The sequence below is a fragment of the Glandiceps talaboti genome, chromosome 5 (assembly GCF_964340395.1).
Source record: "Glandiceps talaboti chromosome 5, keGlaTala1.1, whole genome shotgun sequence".
NCBI lineage: Eukaryota > Metazoa > Hemichordata > Enteropneusta > Spengelidae > Glandiceps > Glandiceps talaboti.
Genome location: NC_135553.1, coordinates 18,493,200 through 18,517,319, shown reverse-complemented (window position 1 = coordinate 18,517,319; position 24,120 = coordinate 18,493,200). Strand labels below are relative to the sequence as shown.

The window sequence follows — 24,120 nt, the reverse complement described above, 5'->3', positions numbered from 1 at the left end:
ATTTCATTGTTTTTTTTTCAAGTAGAAAAACACAGTTCAGTTGTTTTATAAATTAAAATAAATATCCAAATCATCCACATTGTAAGTAAAATATATATGGTGACGAAATCGACACAGGAATTACAAATGTGTGTGTCTATGTTATGAATGAAATGATATTCAACTAAACTATTTCTAATTTTCAAAAATAATTGTGTTTCATTAATGTACGTTGCTACAAAATTGCCAGCTCATCGTCAAACACGCCGGGCGTATGACGACTCAATTCTCGACAACTTACACATTGTGTCTCATGGGGGCGCTATGTCTAAGCCAATATTTGCTCTGTCACACCTTGCCTTGAATATTGATTCAGATCATCTCTATACCGTTGGGGCACATCTAGAGATACGAATTTCACAAGGAAATATACATCAATGAACGATAACAAATATTTTAATTTTTACATCAAAGGTGACAAGGATGAGCCCTCAAATTGGTCTCGAGCATCTCCTGCCACCATTCACCGTGACCGAGTGTACATATCGAGCGTCCTCGTCGTTGTCACTTCTGAGATCTTCAGAGAGTTACATGCCATGTAGTGACATTTATCCACTGTATTGAACATTCAACAGCGATGACAGTTACGTGTATATGTATTCAAACAATGACATGTTCTGCATGCATGGTAACCACTGACACATTGAGGATATGGAACAGTGAAGTCAGTCAGTGCAGTACCAGCTAGTTGCAATCAAAACAAGGTAATACACAATTTTAAGCAGCGAACTCGATATACAGTAAAAAAAATAAACACTACCCGATTCGTTAATTTGCGCGTCTAGAGTACACTGTATCTCCTCCCATGTTAGTCGTTCTTCGTGTGTTTTTTATTTGATAGTAAATTTGCAATTCAAGGAAAAAAGTACAACTGAACTGGGCGTTGAACTAGTTCTAATATTATAATTCAACATTTCTTTTCACCATTCAATAATGTAAACAATGATAAAGCCTGTTGTATGACATCCGTCAAAACCCCAGATGCCTTGCCTCAAACCGTGGTGTCATCGCCAATCTGCAGAGAACATTAACTGTCCGATAATAAAACTTACTATGACCGGTTCAGACGTAGGAACACTGGAAACTTGTTCAAAATCGAACGGAGTGCTGCAATAACTTGTTAAAGTGTTAGTATTTTACATGGATTACAATAATTTTTCCCCATTCTTCGATATCCATTTGTCATCTTAATTAAGGCCATTCAAGGCTGCAAACAGGAAATTGAGAATACAGCGCCCTCGCTCTAATTTGGGGGTATCATCACCTCATAGTACCGTCCTTGGTATTCTGTAAAAGTGTAAATTAGGAATGTTTTTTTTCGTATTGGTCAGACATCGAGGAAAGTAGCAGTGCTCTATGATTAATCGAATAACTTATACCATGTAAGCTTATACCCGCATGCAAACCCCTAGATACACACAGACAGGAAGTAGAGTGCCATAATGGCAAATTTTGGAAGGGCCTATTACAATCTGATGTGGTGACGGCTCTTTTTCTTTATTCACTTCTATTTCCTTCGTTTATTGTAATTTGTTTTCGATTTTAAAATAACGAAATAGAGCCGTATTCACTAGGTCATATTTTAACCATATTGCCAGGAAGCTTATTTTAATACTAGTGCATAGTCATAAGTTCACAGATCTGTGTTACATGTAAATCGTTATTGTGTTCTACCTCTGACTTCCATGCATAGAACGCAACAAAAAAAATCATTTTTTTAAATACATGTGCAAAAGTCGCATTTATTCCTTCCTAAAAGGAAGACTTACTATGCCGCGGTGAATGAATAAATAACCAAACATTCCAGGAAAATGATATGATGCACTTGATCGAACTTGAAGCTAGCAGACGACATTTTTATGACATGAGAGCAGCAATATTGTATTGTAGGCATGATTATTTTGTTTGTAACATTATATATTCACTGTTTGTGCGATAACAATTTTATTTTTGTATAGATTCCGTTATCATGGTTATAAGAAATGGTCTCGTCATATCATGGTGTGCAACTTACCCATCGGACTCGTCTAAACTCGCCGTTGGTGGCCAAGGAATGTAATGTTTTTAATTCAGTTCAACAGTGCACCGGAAAGGGATATAATAGTTTAGTAAAATGCATTGTGGGACATAGCATCATTCCAATATGGCGGCGTACAGGTAAGTTTCTTTTATTATTCACTTTCCAATTTCATTTCATTTCGCATTCCTAATATAGGAAGTTCCCTCTTGTGTAGTTTTAACCTGAACTTTGCGTATCGACCAAGCTGTGCAATACTGTGTTTCATTTGTCGTCGTTGTGTTGGTACCTTTGTTATGACAGACAATGATCGGAACCACTAGCATTGGACAAAAGCCATTTTTGACATGGGGCGAAAATGACAACATTCATGGACACTGTAGTGAACCAACGCGTTTACGGTTTACACACATGCTGCGCTGAGTTCTGGTAAACTGTCCTTAATGGTTATCGCTACATGTCGTCCATAGGTCAGCCAAAATAGTCACTATTTACTACATTTGAGGGTGTGGTCCGGAAAGGGAATTTAGACAGTCCAGCCTTCAAACAACTTTGGGTCAAGGTTCGGATTTTCTTTTCAGACCCTCAAAAGTTGTTTTAAGAATCTGAATTCCATCAAGTATTTTAGTAACTTGTCCTTCATAACTGACTAACCGCCATGACAGTCGAGGACCAACACAATGGACAGAGTGGCCTGCTGCCAAGCTTCCGTCAATGATTGAATGATATTATTGATAACAAACAGCATATTTCACGGAAATGCCAGTATACAAAACATAGGAAGTTATCTATACATTATTTGGATGTTTCACGTTGGTTGTCTGTATGGATTTGTGCCAAGTATAAATTAATGTCACTGTGTATTGACAATGTACTTGTAATGTATTATGTATCACTCAAAGGAGACAGTAATTTGGGTAAAATCTGAAATACAGGTCATGGTCTGTGCTATCTAGTAATGGCATGATGTTACGGTTTACATGTCAGTTTGAATCATACATCCTGGACCAGGAAAACACACTGCATTGACTCATTACAGTATGTAGAACCAGAAGAAGTATGATCTTCCATCAGTAGAAAGTAGTGTAGCTGCTACATGTATTTTTGCACACCTAAATCTTAAACCAAAACATCATTTGCATTTGCATAGTGTCATTTGTTTTTCTAGTCCTTCTCATTATGTGGTAATTCACAAGAAAACCTACTTTATAATTCGACCCACAACAACAAATGTTGACTGATATTTAATAGAAGACTCACTGCAAACCCCTCAACCTTTCTTTGAAATATATGCTAGGTTAGGATTAAAAAAATTTCTATCAAATAAATGAGAAATACAGTTTTCAGAAAAACAGAATTCTCTATAGTGGTCTGAGTCTTATCTAATTATATTCATGGCTTCACTGGTAACTAATTATACAAGAACTTGGAAATGCATGATTGGGCATAAATTAAAAAGCAAATTTTTTATTCCAGGGTCATCACATTAGTGTTATCTTAATTAAAAATGATTACATGGGATCGTTCTTTTGTTCATGGCCAAGATTTTTTCTATGTTTCTGACAACCAATTGTTCTTTCACAAATAGATTGTAATCCCAAGGTTAAGGTTTAGTATGTAAGTTGTAAATTAGTATTTGATTTGTCACACAATTTTGTGATAAGTTGAATGTATGGGGAGTGTTTGATTTATTATACTTAATCGTCTTTCTCCCCGACGTGTACTTAGTTGAGGAAATAATCCTAGGAAAAAAAGGATTGATTAACCCCCTTCAGGTCAAGTTCATGTAAAAAATAATGGCTTTGGCAGGATTATGGATACAAATGTACAGCTATACTATTCTTTGAAGTTTATATATGTTACTTACATGCTTTCTCAGAAATGTTCTTTGGTCTTCCTGTTAATCATTTACCCTTCTTTGCCCTCAAATAATATTGGATTGTGTCTGTTTCCTGTGATAATAATCTCATAGAATCATTCTATTGAGTAATTTTAGGCCAAAAAAGTTATTTCTGGTCAGCACACGCATAATTTAAATGCCCCCACATCAGTCTTTTTTGTGTCGTGTTTATTGTTTTTTGCCCATGCAGTCTACAGATTTGTAGGGAAACACAAAAGTAACCCTCCCTACTTCAGTGAAGACAACTGCAGAGCCAATCATGAACAAGCAAATGGCATCTGCCCCACATACACACAATTGCTCTAAAGTACTAAATAGAAAGAACAGTAACTGTCATAAATAGCATCGTCACAAACATGTACAGTAGATTGAGTGACAGATTTGTTGAGAATTTAAAAAAAATAAATAAAAAATCATGTTGTCGCACTATTTTAAACAAACTGTCCTGACCAGAAACAATTCTTTTTTTTTTTCTTTTTTTGGGCCTTAGTTACACCTTTTTACTTTTCTAGCTTTTAGCAGATATGTGGATATTCTACCAAACAGTTGTTTCTATGTTGACAGCAGCATTTCAATTCTCTTTGCAGATAGAAGACTCTAAGGGGGTGAGAGGTTTGGGATAAAATGGCAGCTGTGAGAAATCGAAGAAGTAGTGCAGCTTCAGACTGCAGTACTGATCACATGACAGAAGCAGATGAATTTCTGTTTCAAGAATCATCCCATGCAACCAATCTTTTAGTTGGACTGAATGTCCTTCGAATGGACTGCTCTTTTTGTGATGTGACTTTATGTGTGGATGGAAAAGAATTTCGCTGCCACAGGCTAGTGTTAGCATCATTTAGTCCATACTTCAAGGCCATGTTTTCCGGCGAGTTAGCTGAAAGTAAGCAAGAAAAAGTGTCCATCAATGGTGTTGAAGCATCAATGATTGAATTGTTAATACAGTATGCCTACACAGCAGAAATTATTATCACAAAGGCAAACGTCCAGTCCCTGTTATCAGCTGCTAATTTGCTTGAAGTTCTTCCAGTTCGAGATGCATGCTGTCATTTCATGGCAAAACACATGGATGATTCAAACTCTATTGGAATACACTGTTTTGCTGAAGCTCACTCCTGTACAGAGCTGCAAGAGAAATCCAAACATTTTGTGTTGGAACATTTTACAGATGTTCTTGCTCACGAAGAATTCAACAAACTCTCACATACAAAACTGATTGAGTTCATATCAAATGATGATTTGAATGTCAAACAGGAAGAAACTGTCTTTGATTCAGTCATGTTGTGGTTCAATGCCGACCCTGAGGAGAGAAGACAGTATTTTGAAGAAGTCTTTAGCTCTATTCGTCTTCCATTAGTCAGTGCCTATTTTCTTCATGACTTTGTAGAAAGTCAACCAGCTGTCAGACAGTCAGAAGTCTGTCGAAAGTTGGTTGATGAAGCCAAAAACTATCAATTGCTGCAGGACAGGCGAGGCCAACTGTATGGTCCACGAACCAGACCAAGACGATCTACTGGTAAGTTCATCATACTGATAATACAAAGTACAGTTGATTCTAAAGCAGTTCATTTTGTACATTGTAACTTATATATTGAAAGTCTGAGATGAAAGCAGGAATGGACATACACTGGTCGCTATATGCTGGTATATGTCTATCTTCACGAGGAGATTATACTGGGTGACCCAAAGATTTGTCTTTTTTTTTTTTTACTTTGTTCAAGGAAACTCCAGCATTCTCAGCATATTCTAAAATGTAGAAGATACATTTAGAGCAAACATGCCATTTCATTTAAATAGGGATCAATATTATCTAAAGATTTTATCAAATTTTACAAGTTTATCCAATTTATCTTCAAAATGGCCATGAAAACATAGTGTTGAAATGGCCATGAAATATAGTGTTAACACAATGGCCATGAAACATAGTGTTAACACAATGACAAGATATATTGTTAGACAGTTTGCTCAAAAATAAGATAGTGCACATATAAATTTTTCTTTTTAATGATTGCATCAGGACCAGAAACATGCTTTTTATGCAGCAAAGTTGTTGGAAGTTTGAAATACATACACGATTGTTACTGTAGGCACATTCTTCCTTAAACCAAAGACAGGTATGTGTTACATATAAAGACTAAACAAAAGATGGCATTCCAGGTTTGCATCTCAAGGATAGCCATCCAGTGTCAAGTCATGCATTGAAAATAAATATGATAGAGTAATAAAAAACACAACTGTAAACAGTTTCAGTTGGCTGCATTCTGAACAAGTCAGCTAGCTCAGACAAATGTTAAAACAGGAACTAGTGCCATAAATAACGTCACATGTACATTGCTGTTCTCGACCTTAGTATGCACCAGAAAGTCGTTACCATGGTGACAAAAGGGTCTGAATTTCTTTTTAAAAAACGTAATCCTGGAGGTCGCAAGTGATGAATTATTTTGTCTGACACTGAACAATAGTGACAGCAAGCATCATTGGTTGTCACTGGCCGGGTGATTAAGTCACCGACCTCTTATTACCATTGCAAGTGGGGTTTGATTGTAATTTACCAGGTCCACACTGTAAATGTTATGAGTAGGAACAAAGAATGTTGTTCAGTTTGACTCTATCGAACAACACAGGTTTTCCTTGAGCACTTCCCTTTATCCAATGTGCTCCTGCATAACAGTCAGTGAAGCCATGAGAGTTGGCCCTCACGGGACTTCTTGGGAGACAAGTTTATAAAAACTTACAGAAATATCCAGTATATAAATAATAATAATTATTATTATTATTATTATTACCAAGAAAACATGCTATTTATGTCTTACAGGTACCATAGAGGTGATAGTAGCAGTTGGTGGTGAAGACGATAAAGTTGTACTTAGAAGTGTAGAAAGCTATGATCCACACAAAGACCACTGGAAAACATTGGCATGTCTGCCATTTGCTGTCAGTAAACACGGACTAGTTGTTTCAGGTAAACCACATTTAATTTTGATTTATCAGCACTTTCATCTTCAAAATTTCTGTGATTGTGAAAATGGTTCATCCACCTGTGACCTGACACCCCTCCCTCCACTCTATCGTTTGATGGGCTGAGGTGAAACATAACAAGGAGCAATACAGATTCATGTTTAATGTTTATAAGATTTTCCATCTCAGCCACTATGGTAATATAACATTGTAAGATATATATAAGAACACAACTTACACTAGTACATACAACTGCCGACATCAGACCGTAGACGAATGATACCTGTTACAAACAAGGAAAGTAAACAAATGAATTGGATTAACAACGCTTGGCACAAAATGTTTTAAGTACAGAGACTTGTATTACATTTCATCATTTGATAAGAACAGCTGTATGGCTCTTTAGGTCACATTCACAAACAAACTTCCAGTTCCCCTGGCATTTCATGTACACATAAAGAGGCCATAAAACTGTTCTTATCAAACCATGGTGTGTAATACAAGATCTCTGCTGTTCCAACATGCTGAGCCAAGTGTTATTAATCCAATTCATTTGTTTATTTTCCCTGTTTGTAACAGGTTCTGTTTGTCCATGGTCTGATGTCGGCAGTTGTGATAAGTGTATGAATCCTGTGAAATCAATGAATATGATTTAGCCTTTATGTGATTAAAATATGTTTAGAGTCTTCAAATACTAATGTTATGACACTATTTGCTTGATTAATTTTGTTTGAAAGAATTCCACAGACTTTTCTGTATATATATAATACATCTATCCCTCTGTCCATTGCAGGTAATAATTTTATGTACATGGCTGGAGGAGAATTCCCAGATGGATCAGCAAGTAAGGATGTGTGGAGATATGACCCTTCATTTGATCACTGGTTAGAAATGGCACCTATGAACATTCCAAGATCTGAATTAGGTTTGTATTTGTCTGATTTTGATATGCTTGAAAGTGCAATAAGGCAGTGGATGTGTTACAGTTGAGTATTGTACAGCATTTATGTGCATCTTTATTGAAATTACATGAATATGAATTAGGTGTGTAGTCTTTAAAAAAATTGTATTGTAACATGATGCAAAATGTAATGAAGCTACATGTACATGTATGTGTATGTATTTATGTATGTGTGTGTGTGCACGCCTGTGTATGTGTATGTATATGTATGTATGTGTGTGTGTGTGTGTGTGTACATGCATGTGTATGTGCATGCGTGTATGTATGTATGTATGTATGTACAAATATATGTATGTGTGCGTGCGTGTGTGTGTGTGCATGCATGTATGTATGTATGTAGAGGTATTGAGTATATGTACATGTATATGAGTCAGAGTTGTAGTCGTTTAAATTTTCCATGATACTGTCACTATTTTCTTGGTAAAATACTTGTCTGGACTTTAATACATATAGGTACATTGCATTCCTTCGTTGCCAGATTTCACAGCTCACTAAATAACAGCAATTTTTGTCAACCTGCCAAGTACTTGTATGGTAATTTCTTCACTTTTATGATACCTTTTACTTTAGGAATTTGAAATTTTTTTATTTTTGACTTGAAGCCAAAACAGTACAAGTACTTGACTTGTGTAAACATAGCTGTCTAACAAAAGAGAATCACAAATCATGCATTGAAAAGTACACAATGGATGAATTAATATATCTTTTTAGCTCATGTCACTAATGGTAGGAGGGGGGGGGGGGCATGGTTTATGATTCATAGTCACCAAAGCTGTGATACAATATAAGTTTTATGAAACCCTTTTTCAGCAATGACATACTCTGACATTTGAGTATTTTAGTTTATGATGTGCTCAAGTAAACATATAGGTAATAAAAATTCTATTATATAGTTTCACAAAATACAAAATGTTTTTGATATTTTGATGTTTGAAATTCACTTTAAAGTTTGAGAAGTTTGTCTAATGATATTATTGCTGGGTAATTCAATTTTTCTCTACATTTGTTGTGTGTGTACACAGTTCAACTAAGTGTAGCTTAACTTTTATGTGAGTTGTGACATATCCTGTAAATGTACAGGATGTTTTCAATTTGTGTGATTAATGTCAAATTTAAACAAATAGGTTGAAATATAGAATTGTAATTTATGTGACCATACTTTGCTTCTGACATTTTTTATCTCAAATCATAAATAATGAACACTTCACTTGCTTAGAGTCATAATGTCATACATGCTGGAATATATGTAAAGCCATATTTTTTGTCCAGGCAAGACATAAACCAATAGTTTGTCTTTCTTTCAAGGATAAAGACAAGCATGTGTCTAGCTAGCACAAAAGATTTTCTCTTTGGGAGTAATTTCGAATTTTTATCAGTAACTAGGTAAAATCTGTCAGCTCTCTTGGAATATATTTTGTATTTTTACAGGGCTTCCCCACCAAACTCGTGGCACTAGTACAAATATTTTATGCAAGCTGTTCCAGATTTACTGCACTTTGTTCTAAACCTTAGTGAAAAAATTTTAAAACTGTAATTTTATCAATATTGTCAGCCTGAGATTGTCAATTGCACCCGTACCCACTTATTTTACATATGCCATTTCATATATTTCCTATCTTAGGTCTCGCTATTGTAGATGGTTCCATATTTGCTGTAGGTGGGTGGGAAGGCTCGGCCAGATTGGAATCTGTTGAGAGATATGACACATGGACGAACACTTGGACATTTGTCTCACCAATGAAAATGGCTGTCACAAGTCCAGCTGTGGTTGCACACGAAGGTCTTCTATATGTTACAGGTAATAGAGGACAAGAAGTTAATTAGTTTTGTATTTGTATGAATATGAAGGCAATGATGATGTAGCAGAAATGTTTAAAACTAATCTAGCCTGAAATAACCTTTCTGCCAACATGTTGCTGCAGTTCAAGGTTGTTTCCCCCATAATAAATGTGATCATTGTTGTGTATTAAAAATATCTTGTTGTTCTCAGGAAAATATAGTATATAGGTGTCTCTACTCTTGATATAAATAACTCCTGGCAGGTGAAATAGTTCTGAAAATAAATCTGGGAGAAATGCTATTGATTATGCACACATACCCATATTTCCAGGCAAGTCTCACTGTAGAGTTAATTGTGAAAGCCAAATCATGATAACTGATCACTGGAAACATTGCACACATCCAGTTTGTCACCAAGAATCTGAAATTACTTGTAAGAAATTCTTGTTTATTTTTGTGACATTTGCTTTTAGGTGGAGCTGTATTGGAAGATGGTGATGGCATAGATTTAGTACAGAGTTATAATCCTAAGACAGACAAGTGGAAGGAGCTAGCACCTATGCTAATTCCAAGATCAGGGTCTGCAGCATGTGTACTTAATGGTTACATTTACATAATTGGTAAGTTGTGTTTACATATTTGGTAAGTTACATCATACATTTGGTTACTTACAGTAAGTTATGTTTACATAATTGGTAAGTTACAGTATGCATTTTGTTACGTACATTTACAAAATTGGTAAGTTGTGTTTACATATTTGGTAAGTGGCATTATTAGTTAGTTACTTACATTTACATAATTGACAAGTATGCCATTTTCATAAAAGTTGAATATAAAATACACATGTACACAAATGCAGATGTACAAATGCGTGGAGTCATGATGGGTGAATGGTTAGCGTGACCGGCTTTGAATCTACAGGTTGCAGGTTCGAGCCCCGTCGCTGCCTGCTGTTTGTTTCTGAGTGGCTTAAGTCCTTGGGCAAGATTTGAACCACGACTGTGCCTCAGTCAACCCAGCTGTATAACTGGGGACCTGGTAGGATGTAGGTTGCAATGTGAAGGCTTTAATCCTATGCGCTTAAAATGGCTGCAATGGATTGTATGCTCCCCGGGGAGTTGAGGAAGACTACAGGGCCGTTGTGCTGTTCTGATCCGAGCCAGGGGTAATAATTGTAAAGCGCTTTGAGCACGGAGTGGGAAAGCGCTATATAAGAAACCAACATTATTATTATTACAGGTTTGTGGCCATGAAGAGTAACTATTCTTCTCAATAAGCAAATGTACAATCAATTTAAGTAAAAGGGTTCAAGCTGAGTTTGTATGTTTTTGGATGTAATGTTTACAGCATCTTTAAAAGTCTATTTACTGAAGTATGGTTAACTATCACTAGTCTAGCTGCTAGACCCCTGGCTTTCTTCTGATACGATACCAGGGTGGTCATGGGTTATTGAATAGATTACAATGTATGCACACATTGCCTAGCCCACAGCATGTAAATTAGCTCAATGGAATTTTTCAACTTTTGCTGGACCCATTCTGGCTATTGTCCTCACCAGCGACCTTCGTCACCTTTACAGTGAGCAGAATAACCTGAGGGTCTAGCAGCAAGACTAAACTATCACTTGCAATTGAATGAACTCAAAACTGGTATTGAGATATAACTTAAAAATGATTATGTATTCTACAATATGAAAATATATTGAAACACCTAGTCAACTGTTTTAGCAATGCCCGGAGACATGCTGCTGCATAAACATTAACTTTGTACTTTAATAGTGTAATTGAGGTTTTATGCAAGTAATTGAAAATGCTTACAAACTCAGTTTGTGCCACTTTTAGTTATGTACCACAGTATACTTGCCTTTGTTGATATTAAATATTACAGGTTCTGTGCTTCCATCTGTGCCGCATTATGTTTTTTTGAATGGCTGACTATTGCAATCAGTGTGTGAGATTTAGAATGGGATTATAGTGGCCAGTGTGTGCCAGATGTAGACAGAGCAGCTAGCTGTCAAGACAAGAATATAAATATGTAATACAAGGAGCAATACAAACAAAAATAGAGATAACGACATGGAATTGAATTGAACAACTTAGCAATCACTATATCCGATTTTAATTATTTTGGTGAAAATCATCATCACATTAGGGCTGTAGCCACGATATGTGGCCGTTGGTATTGAAAAGCACATTCTCTTGTGACGACAAGGCTGCCCATAGTCAATGTTTGTAATCTATTGTATACTGGGATTACTGTGGTGATTTCCCCCTCAACAGCCACAAGCACTAAACTATCTGGGCAGTGCTTCTGATGTCCATGTTTGCTCAATTTCTGCCTCTTTGTCACATTCACCAGCCCATTACACTCTTTCACACCAATAGCTCTTTGCACCCATTTGTTAGTTCACCAATCCATCCAGTTCACACGCAAACACTCTTCATCAAACTCTCAGCTCAAACACAGTGAAAATATCAGCTGACATATACAACATCTGTTATCTTTGAATGTAGGAGGATGGCATGCCTCTACTGAGAACACAAACAAAGTAGAGAGATACAATCCAAAGAAAAATGAGTGGGAGATCAGAGCACCAATGAATGAGAGAAGGTATAGACCAGGTGTGGCCGTTGTAGATGGTAAAATCTATGTATTGGGTGGAGAAGAAGGATGGGATAGGTAAGAAAAGAAGCAACTTATAGTTAACAATGCAGGCATTTATGTTTAAACGAAATTGTATATATATGTATGAATGCAAGTATCAAATCAAAATAATTATTGGGTCCACACCCAAAAATCAGCACTCAAATGAATCATGATTTGAACGTTTATTATACTACTTATGTTTAAACTAGATCTCTACTTGGTGTATACAGTGTCTAATTATTGGTATTTTAACAATTTTCAGTGAACATAGTGTTAATTGTCAGAGGGTAAAAATCATACCCGGTTACAATTAGTGCAGTTTGTTAAAGTGGCCATATGGATGAGGATTTGGTAATTATTTTGGATTTTTAATTTATATAACATTGTTACCATGGCTTCCTACTTGAAAAATCAATGTGAAACAACAGATGCCAAGTCCTTGTTTGTAACTCAATACATCGCAAAAAGCCTGCAAAAAGTTTGTTATTGTACGTGAATTAACAAACATTTTACACATTTATTAATCTTTTGTAATTTATTGAATTACAAACAAGGACTTGGCATATGTTGTTTCACATTGATTTTTCAAATAAGAAGCCATGGTAACAATGTTATATAAATAAAAAATAAAAAATAAATATCCAATTCTCATCCATATGGCCACTTTAACAGGAGAATCAACAACAAATTAGCCAGTCTTACTAATAAGGTACACACAGTTAGTTCATATTCCAATAACATACCTATCATATCCAGGGCTACAAAATTGTTTTATTATCATCGACAGACACCATGACACTATAGAATTTTATGATGAGAAGAGAGATTGCTGGGAGATAGTTGGTGAAATGCCCAGCAGTCGTAGTTGGCTCAGCTGTGTATCTATGCAAACCAGGAAGGATTTGCCATGCAAGTCTGAAGATCACAAAGTTACATCCTGTATTGTGTAATTCAACTTTATACATAAACACAGACTTGGATGAAAAACATTGATGTAACGTAAATCCTTGCAAGATGGGCATTTGTAGAATTTAATTCCTCTTGCTCAGTGTCCTTGTAAAGTCTGTCAATTTTACAAAGTCAATCTGGCGATAATATGAATATGAAAAAGTCATTGCAAATGACTTGCAAGCTGGGCATTTTTGGAATTTGATTCCTTACGTCCAGTGTCCTTGGAATAACAGTCAATTTCACGAAGTCAATTTAGGGACAAACCAAAGTACAGAAACCATTGAGATGACAAAATCTTAAAAAGATTTTTCACAGTTTACAATTTTTTAACATGTTGGGCTTCCACTTCACTTTTACATTTTTCAAGTCTTGAAAGTCACTTTACAAATTTCTATTACACATTCCAAAAATGGTTCTGCCATGTCTGATCAGGTTTGCTCTTTCAAATTACACATTGGCACCAGCTAAAAGCGTAATTTAGTAGTGAAACTAACCACATTGCCTTGACATTTCACAGTAAACACATCAGTTAGTAGTCTCCCCAGAGGGATTATTGGATATGGGTCCATATCCCATAATTTTGTCTAAATAATACAGTGTAATTAACATAACAAAAGGATGTATTCTTATGCAAATTGGTTGATCTGTTATGAGGAAATCTGGGGAGAGCTCTGCATCTTACGTAGTGCACCTTGTAAGGAAGCCTTTAACAATGACAGGGTCAGATTTAGTGTGTCTTTTTTTATCTAAATCATATTTTAAGAAAGAAACAAGAGTACATATTATGTATAAATGCTGCTATTTTGCACTTGAAGGATTACAGGAAACCTTGATAGAATAAAAATAGTTTTTAAACTGGCAGCTGTTTTTGATAAATACAAAATATATCAGGAAATGCAAGAATATTTTAGGTCCAAGACCGCTCTTGAAGCGAATTATGCAGTGGAAAAGGAAAATGTAGTCTTGCTGCTAGACCCCCTCGGATGATTCTGCTCACTGTAAAGGCGGCGACCGAAGGTCTCTAGTGAGGGTGATAGCCCGGTTGTTCCACCCTCATATCTATCAGAAGAAAGCCCAAGGTCTAGCAGCTGAACTAGGGAAGACGGGGTCTAAAACTGTTATGCAAATTTATCTGTGTCAGGTACATAGTTAGACAAAAATTTCAGGTAAGTGCTTCAATCCCATTACAGAAATGATGAGTAGTTCTAGACTGATAACATACATTATTGACATGGGGTTACTTTATGCAAGGCATTGGATTTCTAGTACCTTTTATGAAGGTTTCTACCTTCATTTACAAATGGTTACATGTCTGTTTCATGTCCTAGTTGACAACACATTTCATATTTACCTGAACACAATATGTGTATTTCTGAGTTACATTCCACTGCAAGTTGGTGTTATTGCTGCAAAATGTTATCAAACAAGCAATATGACTGTAGTAAACGTAAAGTAAGGCGTTTCCTAGGTGATATAGTAGAGGCTTGACTCCATATTTTCTAGAAATCAGAATAGACACAAAGCTAATACTGTGGTTGTGTTTATTTTGCCGCATGAAAAAAAATGCGGAATGGCAATTTAGAACATGTCAGGTGCATTTGAATTTGATGGACAGTGCAAGGGGAAATTAGGCCCTATTTGTAAATACCTCATCCTCCTGTCGGCCCACTGTATTCATTACAACTGTTGTTGACACCTATATGTGTATGTTAGCAGGACATATTTCTGCAGAAATTTGGGCATATTTAGCTAAATGAATCCAGTGTCGAAATACATATAACAAAGTTACAATGGTAATATGATACTGGGAAGGACGTTATTATTCACTTATATTTCGGTAAGTCGCTTATCTCACTTCTCCATAAATCTGTACAACTACATCCCAGTCAATATCTAAAGTCAGCTCTCCACATTCGTTTTAAGGATGAAGGAGTCTTTCCTTTTATTCATAGGCAATACTTTGCCCCTAATAAAAGCAAATAACAACGAATAAAAAAAAACTTGAAAAGAAAAAGGGGGTTTCACCAAAATTCCAAAATCACTTTAAAATGACATTTCACACGGAAATCTGATGTACATGTACATACATTGTTTCTTTCCTTGTTGTGTTTCACCAAAAAGATTATTTGAAACATCTATCGCATAAATCAAATACAGACTACACTATATTCATTATTTCAATTCACAGGATACATACACACCTACTTCTCCAGTTCTACATGAAGTTGTGTTTTCGTAGGTAACCCCCAGTGACTAAGATATAATATGCACTTTGAAAAGTATACCTTTCGAAGATTCAACTGACTATTTTACTGTACTGGTAATTTTTGTTCTGTATATCTTATTTACTTTCATCAGTATTTTTATTGGTCGTTGCCAGAAATATGCATGAAAGATTTTTAGGAGCTTGAAACCAAGTAAATGCAACTGAAAACACAAATTGTTAATGTTAAACTAGATGGAGTTATATATCTATATCCCTTTACAGTACAAAATGTACTTTTTAGGCAAAATACTCCTATTATGATAGTAGTCTCAATATCATCAGAGTATTTCTTACAAGCCTACTTCAGACTAGGATTGACATCTAGGTGTGAAAACTAGCTGTCTGGCAGAGATATAGAAAAAGTTGGTTCAGAACGAGAGTATGTAATCCTTATTATTATCCTGGTATTTGATCTTTTGGTTTTCTAAGACAGACACAAACTAAAACTACTGTCACAGCATGTTGATACAACAGTGATAGGCTATTGAATGGGACATTGGTTTCATTATAGTCTCAGTAGGGAGGTGTCTCTCTGAAAACTAGTTTATTTAGAGTTCCTTGAACTTGCAGTGCTGTTTTGGGACTTCCAATGTTTACACTATGTTGACGACTGGGTGATTAGAATCGCACAACAGAGGAACTGCTAACACCCACTTGTGTAATCTACCACATTGAAGTACAGTAGGTTTAGTTTGCAGTTTATCTTAGTAAACTGAAAGGCTGGATTACCAGTGTCGTAAGATAACACTGATGCGATAACCCAGGAATGAAACATTGCCCTTTCAAGGAAAGAAAGGCCAAACCTACATGATAGAAGCACAAATAAATGATAAGTAGCGTAGATCTTGATCACTAGAACACATAGTTAACGTAAATGTATATAGGTAAAGATGATTTAATTTTGAGCCAAGTAAATCATAAAATGATCGGATAATGATTCTAACAAAGCTAAACTTCCACATATGAAGCTACCTGAGTCTTCTGTTTTTAAATAGTGAAATATCAATATCTAGAAGGGATAAAATAACGAATAAATGTATTTTTTATAATTATTCACAATTATTATAATATGGAAATGCTAAATGAAGCATATAAACGAACTTTTAGGATGAAGAGCTGTAATGAATGAATAAGTTGAAATATGAAAACAAACCAGTACTTATTTTGTATATTGTATGAAGTTATATAATCCTTTCAAGTATGCAGTCAATATTTTATACCATTATAAGAGTTAAATTCTTATTCTTACTGTTTTACTTAAGTTGAGTTTTTTGCTCTATTACCAACTTTCCTACAGTGTAATTGATAATTTTCGGTACCTGAAATGGGATTTTTGTCATAAAAATAACTACTGTTCTATTTCTTGGTCGACCCTATAACTTCTGCTCCACATGCACTAATATAGGCGCGTGTGAGAATAAGTCGACCACCTTGTTCTATTTTGACCCTCTAGCATGAGGTAAAATGCTATTGCAGGTATGGAGAATAAGTCGACTATCTTGTTTTATTTTGACCCTGTAACATGATGTAAAATGCTATTGCAAGTACTGAGAATAAGCTGACTATCTTGTTCTATTTTGACCCTCTAACATGATGTAAAATGTTATTGCAGGTACTGAGAATAAGTCGGCTATCTTGTTCTATTTTGACCCTGTAACATGAGGTAAAATGCTATTGCAGGTACTGAGAATAAGTCGACTATCTTGTTCTATTTTGACCCTCTAACATGAGGTGAAATGCTATTGCAGGTACCGAGAATTGCAATGAGGTTTAAAAAATTGCCTAGTTATCAGTTTGACTTTCTCTATATTTTATTGCTTTGGTATATCCTGGAATCTATATAAGTGGGGGATTTGAATTCGTTATTTCCCCATTATGGAGAAATTAAAATTCAAAATCCCCATTTGCCTGGTTTCTAGACTAACATATTCACATACATTAGAGCTCAGTACCTACTACCTGTTTCAAATTACAAGATATTTTCAGGGAGAACGCTCTAATTCACAATCACAAGACACCAGCATAATTATGTTTTACTTCCATTCTTTTCTTCCATTGGTCAAGACCGAATATTATGTACATTTTTGTCATATCTGAAGTGTTTTTAGCCTTGTGTACACATGTATATATAGTGAAGCAGTGCACAAGAAAGTTTCTTACAAGAGTAAAAAAAAAATTGACTTTTACGCCCTTGTCATCTATATCTATAACTTACTATTGAAATACATTTGAGATTTAAGTGTCAGCTCTTCATTTTGTTAACCCATATGTAGAGTTGGAATTTTATGTCTATTCTAGAAAAATTGTTTTTGACAAGTACAAAACATGTGCAAGTTTTGAACTATATAGAGAAGTATAACTTAAAAGTGTTTCATTAACATATCTAGATCCAAAATAGCCTGCCTAAAGAATTTCAATGATAGACCCTACAGGAACGGTGTATGATTCAATATGGCTGCCTTTATGACATTCCAGCATTGCAAATGCTGGTGTAATTTAAATATACCAGGATGATTGGCTACGTCATTTTGTTTGATGCCATCTGTCTTACTTGAAGTGTGGTAATACATACATATTTTCAGTTTTAAGAATACATACATACCTTTAGTTACATAGTCATTCATTATTTTAATGTCTTTAGCATATTCTTTATTTTTTTGCTGGTCTTTGCTTTTGCATATAGAATGGAAACATTGTCAAGTTATTAAAATCTGAAGCATACTGGTAACTCTGATAACCTTGGTTTCTCTCACTATATTTCACTCCCAGTTAAATTAATGGAATGTGAACATTTCTTATAACTGTAATGAGAAATGATGCCAGTAAGAATTATGGCTATGCCGCTCCTGGAGTACTCAAGCTTCTCATCTTAAAGTAAAAATCCTGAAACCTGAAACAAACAAAAAAAATCCACTGATTTGACAAAAATCATACCAACATTGATACATTATATCATCTAGCTCGACAAAAAATTTAATTAATCATCTTTCTCCCAACTTGTACTTTGTTGTGTACAAACAAATACACATAGGGAGAAAAGAGGATCAACATTTCAATAATGAACTGATAATGGTAATGCCCTATTGATGCAAAAAGAAAGTGTAGCAACATATTTTATGATGCATGTTGCGCCAGATAATGTTGGTAAGAATTTTTGTTGCACTAGATGATAAAATGTAGCAATCATGTTAGTAAGATATTTGTCCAGCCAGGGAATGTATTGTTTCAAGTTTCATAATTTTCATAGTACATACTGTAAAATCGATGAGGTTCTACTGTGGGATCTTATTGTGGACATTACACCCCTTATAGTTAAACCCACCAGATCAGTTACCAAGTAACAATGTTGATGACTGTGGAATATTTGTTATATATCGAACACTATGTTACATGGACATTTCACACAAAGATGCCTCATCGTTATTTACCTGCTTACCAAGTGCCTTTCTCTAGATAAGATTTTGATCTGTTTTGATGCATTTATATCTGTGAAGAGTGAGGGAGAAGTACAAACCTCACCCACTGCATTGATTTTATTCAAATAACACGATTGTACATTTTCTGAATTATATCATATTTTAATGTATTCTGTCTTTGTATTTACTCCTCTCTCCTCTCTTTGTTTTGGAGTGTCAGTATGTCACAGCAATAATTTTTTTTTCTTCTTTTTCTTTTTGGTCACAGCAATAATTAACAAATACATAACCTGCAAAATATATATTTTTCTACATATCCAGAGCTTCCTTCCTAGAAACATAGATTTTTCTCAACTATTCTCTGTAACATAATTCGGCTTTGGCATATTTCTGTGCTTTTCAAAGTCCAGTGAAAATAAAATATCCTTGCCTTAAAAGGTCATTCTTGTGTTGTTCCTGTTTGTGTATTCTTTGACTACTTGAGTGACAGTTTTGCCTTGCAGGTCTCAAATAGTTGCATCAAAACTTTCTCGAAAGTCATTTGGATAAACCAAGGTGGGGGAAAAATATGTGTCCTGCGTCTTGCCACCCCTACCCAACTTATGCTGGTCTCTTATAACGAATCATATGACGCTGTTCATGAATGTTACTACATGTTGTATACAACACGTGATGTACTCGTTGATGTACGCTATACACTCTAGTCTAAACCCTATCATGGCGGACACGAGACGTACCAAGACGAACAAGTTAATGTTCAGAGATTTGTCCCCCTGGGGGGGAGGAGAGAGAGAGAGAGAGAGAGAGAGAGAGAGAGAGAGAGAGAGAGAGAGAGAGCATTGCTGTTGGCCAAGTTTAGATCAGCAGTACAAGCACTACTTGTAGTTTAATTGGGTCTTTTTTGTAACCACAAAACCGATTAAGTCGACCTTACGCTCGACCTTACAAAGAACAGAAAAATGATTACATTATGTAGGTGTTGACGTATTCTGTCCAGACTTCCCTGTAGACATAGACCTTGTTTACAGCAACCTTTTAAGCCGCACAGTAAAAGTTGAAGGAGGTACCAGTGGGAAATGATAGCATTGACAGATTAAGAATTGTTATGTCTTACGGCAAAATAGTTTCTGCTTATGATAGACAAACGTATTTTCTGTCATGTTATTGGTATGGAGTTCTACAGGTCATTAACAAATCCACCATTCTCGAGAAAAAAAGAGCAAAAATGGCAGGAATATGACGTTAATACTTACAATTCATATGCATTATGCAATAGATACGGTGTTTCCAAAATGTGCTGTGTACATACACTATATAAGCCCAAAGTGATCTTTAACAGGTAATGGCACCTATAACATCAAGGACCATAAAGGAAACAAAGAGGTCACAAACCGGAACACTGATTTTATGTTTCGTTTAGACGACTTGAAACAATCACAGTACACGATCGATGCCCTTAAGCTTTCTTTCTGTCGAAATGCTTTTGTTGGAAATTGTTGAGACCCTCCAAATGTCATGGGTCGAACACGTTGATATATATATATATATATATATATATATATATATATATATATATATATATATATATATATATATATATATATATATATATATATATATATATATATATATATATATATATATATATATATATCCGACCTATAATTGCATTGCAAACTAGGAAACGACTTACTAATATATATATATATATATATATATATATATATATATATATATATGTATATATATATATATATATATATATATATATATATATATATATATATATATATATATATATATATATATATATATATATATATATATATATATATATAATTATACTAGTAAGTCGTTTCCTAGTTTGCAATGCAATTATAGGTCGGATACCTGTACTTTTAAAAAGTCGTGTCAGTCGCCGGTAATCACTGTCACATGACACTTTTATATCATAATCACGAGTACTTGTTACTGTAGTGCACCAACTTCATAAGGAGAAGTGAGCTTTTTTCCAGTCCGAGTCTGCAGGTTAAGTGTCAAAATTAGCTTATGTCCTAAATATCATAGCCGGTCCATTATATAATATAGAAGTCTGACAAGTTCTCTTCAGTAAAATGTTATGTGTGGTACTTGGCTCATATAAAATGTCCCTTTCTTTCACCAAGTCAGGCCAGTAACTCTTAACATTTGGCAAAATGTGGCAACCAGTCTTGTCTTAAAATAATAGACTATTGACATTTTAATATCTTAGGAACTGTGATGTATGGAGACTCACTACACATGTACAGCCACAGTACATATCTGCGTGAACTTTCTGATGAAAATATGCAGTTGAAGTTGTGTGTGAAGGGGCTGTCTGATAACAATGCATCGATTTATTTAACCAGGGAGCCGAGAGAACTAAATTAAATTTGTTTGCGGCTCTTTTCGAAGAAGCTTGGCCCAAGCTATTAAACGAACTATCAGATCCATGAACCTGATCACAAGGGATAGACAGTAACAGCACAAGCACACTACTACAATTACAATAGACACGGGGTATAATTTCTTGAAGTTCAAAGTCCATGGTAGACAACGTTAGCTGCCTAATATTGACAATAATGGTGTAAACTATTCAATTAAACGGAGATTATAAGGCAAAATAATAATAAAAAATGTTTGTTTCTGATATCATGAGGGTAGGCACGTCAGAATTTTATTTTATTTTAATTTTCAAAAGATTACTTTGACCCTAAGATAAAATCACAATAGACTTAATTCCGTGAGAATTTGATCATATTGATGAAGTGCGAAAGAATTAAATGAAGACAATTATAAGTTAAGTTGACGAACACGTTATGCAGGCTGTACTGTTATAGTCTAAAAAGACCTGGTTTCTCTCTGGAATACGGTTTTTGTAAAAAGAGACCACAGATGAGGCAAAGGCATGAAGGTGTATACGAAAATAGAAGTAAATTGTTACCATTTTACCTTTTTGCATGCAAAAACATGTTTAGGGTTGGGGGCTTAAATTAGGGGTGGTCAAGTTATAGGAAACACACTACTTTATATATATATATATATATATATATATATATATATATATATATATATATATATATATATATATATATATATATATAACTCGGTGAGTATCAATCTGCTAAGACAGAGTGCTCTATACCGCAGTGGCAGAGCGCAATAGTCAAATATATATATATATATATATATTAGGGGTGGTCAAGTTATATGAAACACACTACTTTATATATATATATATATATATATATATATATATATATATATATATATATATATATATATATATATATATATATATATATATATATATATATATATAACTCGGTGAGTATCAATCTGCTAAGACAGTGCTCTATACCGCAGTGGCAGAGCGCAATAGTCAAATATATTTATTTATTTATTTATTTATTTATTCAGGTAAACCAACGGGCATAAAGCCCATTTACAGGCACCTTTAAAAACAAATAAGGAAAAACAAGCACTAAAAAGATAAAACAAGGGGTAGCAATAACAGAAGTGACATGACATAAAAGGCAAACACAGAAATAAAAACAACAAAACAGGAAAAATTATTAAAAACACGCAGCCTGAAGCACACGCCGAAAGGCGGAAACAGGACTAAATAAATCTATGTTTGGATTTGCTTTAAAAACGTCATTACAAGTGGTTAAACATCTTAAAATTGGGGAATATTTTCTCAGATTTACTCTGGAGGCACTGATGCGAAAGATATGGTTATTACGTAACTGTCTGCTCTGTACATTAAAACAAACCTTGTACAAAATGGATGGACAATTATAGCGTGAATTGACCAGTTTGTAAACAAAAATAGCATCTAAAAACTTTCGCCTCCTCACCAGTGGAGGAAGCTTAAACCTAGCACATAGTGAATCGTAATCTATTGAAGTATATTGCACATTTGATTTAAAACATAAAAATTTAATAAATTTCTGCTGTACACGTTCGATTTTATCAATTTGAGTTACTTGCCATGGTGACCAAATTACACTGCAGTACTCAAGATGGCTTCTAACATGGGTCACATATAAAGATCTTAATGTAGAAATGTTGGAAAAATTGGCACATGTACGTTTGATAAAACCCATCATTCTAAAAGCTTTCCTGACAATACTATCAATATGGGTGTTAAAAGACATCTGTGAAGAAAGTAGAATACCAAGATCTTTGATACTATGAACACGAACAAGGGGACTATCAGCAATACTGTAATTGTATGTAATCAGGTTTTTTTTGTTACTAAATGTGATTACATTACACTTCCCCACATTGAGCTTCAATTTCCATGTATTACACCATTTGTAGACATTATTAATGTCTGTTTGAAGAGAAATACAATCATCTTGTGTTCTAACTATGCGATATATTTTGGCATCGTCAGCATACATTGAGCACAATGATGACCCATGACTGTTGACAATGTCTGGCATATCATTGACGAACAGAATAAACAAAAGTGGCCCAATCAGGGAGCCTTGAGGCACACCTGAAGTGACGTCACAAGGTGATGACATGTGACCATTTATAACTACACGTTGTGTTCTATTTTGGAGGTAAGATGAAAGCCAGGACATAACATTGCCAGAGAAACCATATGCGCTCAGTTTGTGTGACAGTAAAGTATGTGATACAGTGTCAAAAGCTTTACTAAAGTCTGTATAAATGCTATCTACCTGTAATTTGTTATCAATAGCATCTGTAATAAAGTCAATATAATTTACTAAATTGGTTTGAGTGGATCTACCTTTCATAAAACCATGTTGGGATTCTGAAATATGTTCCCGAATATGGGGGAAAAGGTGGGCATACACTAATCTCTCAAAAACTTTAGATACTAATGGTAGGAGAGATATTGGACGGTAGTTAACTACCTTTGACTTTTCACCGGATTTAAAAACTGGCGTGACATTTGCGACTTTAAATGCTGTGGGAAATATATATATATATATATATATATATATATATATATATATATATATATATATATATATATATATATATATATATATATATATATATATATATATATATATATATATATATATATATATATATATATATATATATATATGATGTCATATCCTGTATCTATAAAAGAACTGGGAACCCAGGTCAATCGGACAGTTACAGTCGCGTGACCTACGCACT

General features: G+C 34.7%; 1 protein-coding gene across 1 annotated transcript; it reads left to right on the top strand.

The window, feature by feature from the left end:
• Nucleotides 1-2,155: 2,155 nt before the first annotated feature.
• LOC144435044 (kelch-like protein 24) lies at nt 2,156-19,366 on the top strand. Its single transcript, XM_078123586.1, has 8 exons — nt 2,156-2,196; nt 4,544-5,472; nt 6,772-6,918; nt 7,708-7,839; nt 9,497-9,673; nt 10,128-10,274; nt 12,168-12,333; nt 13,088-19,366. The coding sequence occupies exons 2-8, from the start codon at nt 4,581-4,583 to the stop codon at nt 13,248-13,250; spliced, it is 1,824 nt and encodes a 607-aa protein (XP_077979712.1). The 5' UTR covers nt 2,156-2,196; nt 4,544-4,580; the 3' UTR covers nt 13,251-19,366.
• Nucleotides 19,367-24,120: the final 4,754 nt, after the last annotated feature.

Bases quoted from the DNA above. Each gene is read 5' to 3' on its own strand.
- LOC144435044 (XM_078123586.1), top strand. From the start codon at position 4,581: ATGGCAGCTGTGAGAAATCGAAGAAGTAGTGCAGCTTCAGACTGCAGT. The intron at 5,473-6,771 runs GTAAGTTCATCA...TATGTCTTACAG, and splicing joins CAGACCAAGACGATCTACTG to GTACCATAGAGGTGATAGTA. The intron at 10,275-12,167 runs GTAAGTTGTGTT...CTTTGAATGTAG, and splicing joins TGGTTACATTTACATAATTG to GAGGATGGCATGCCTCTACT.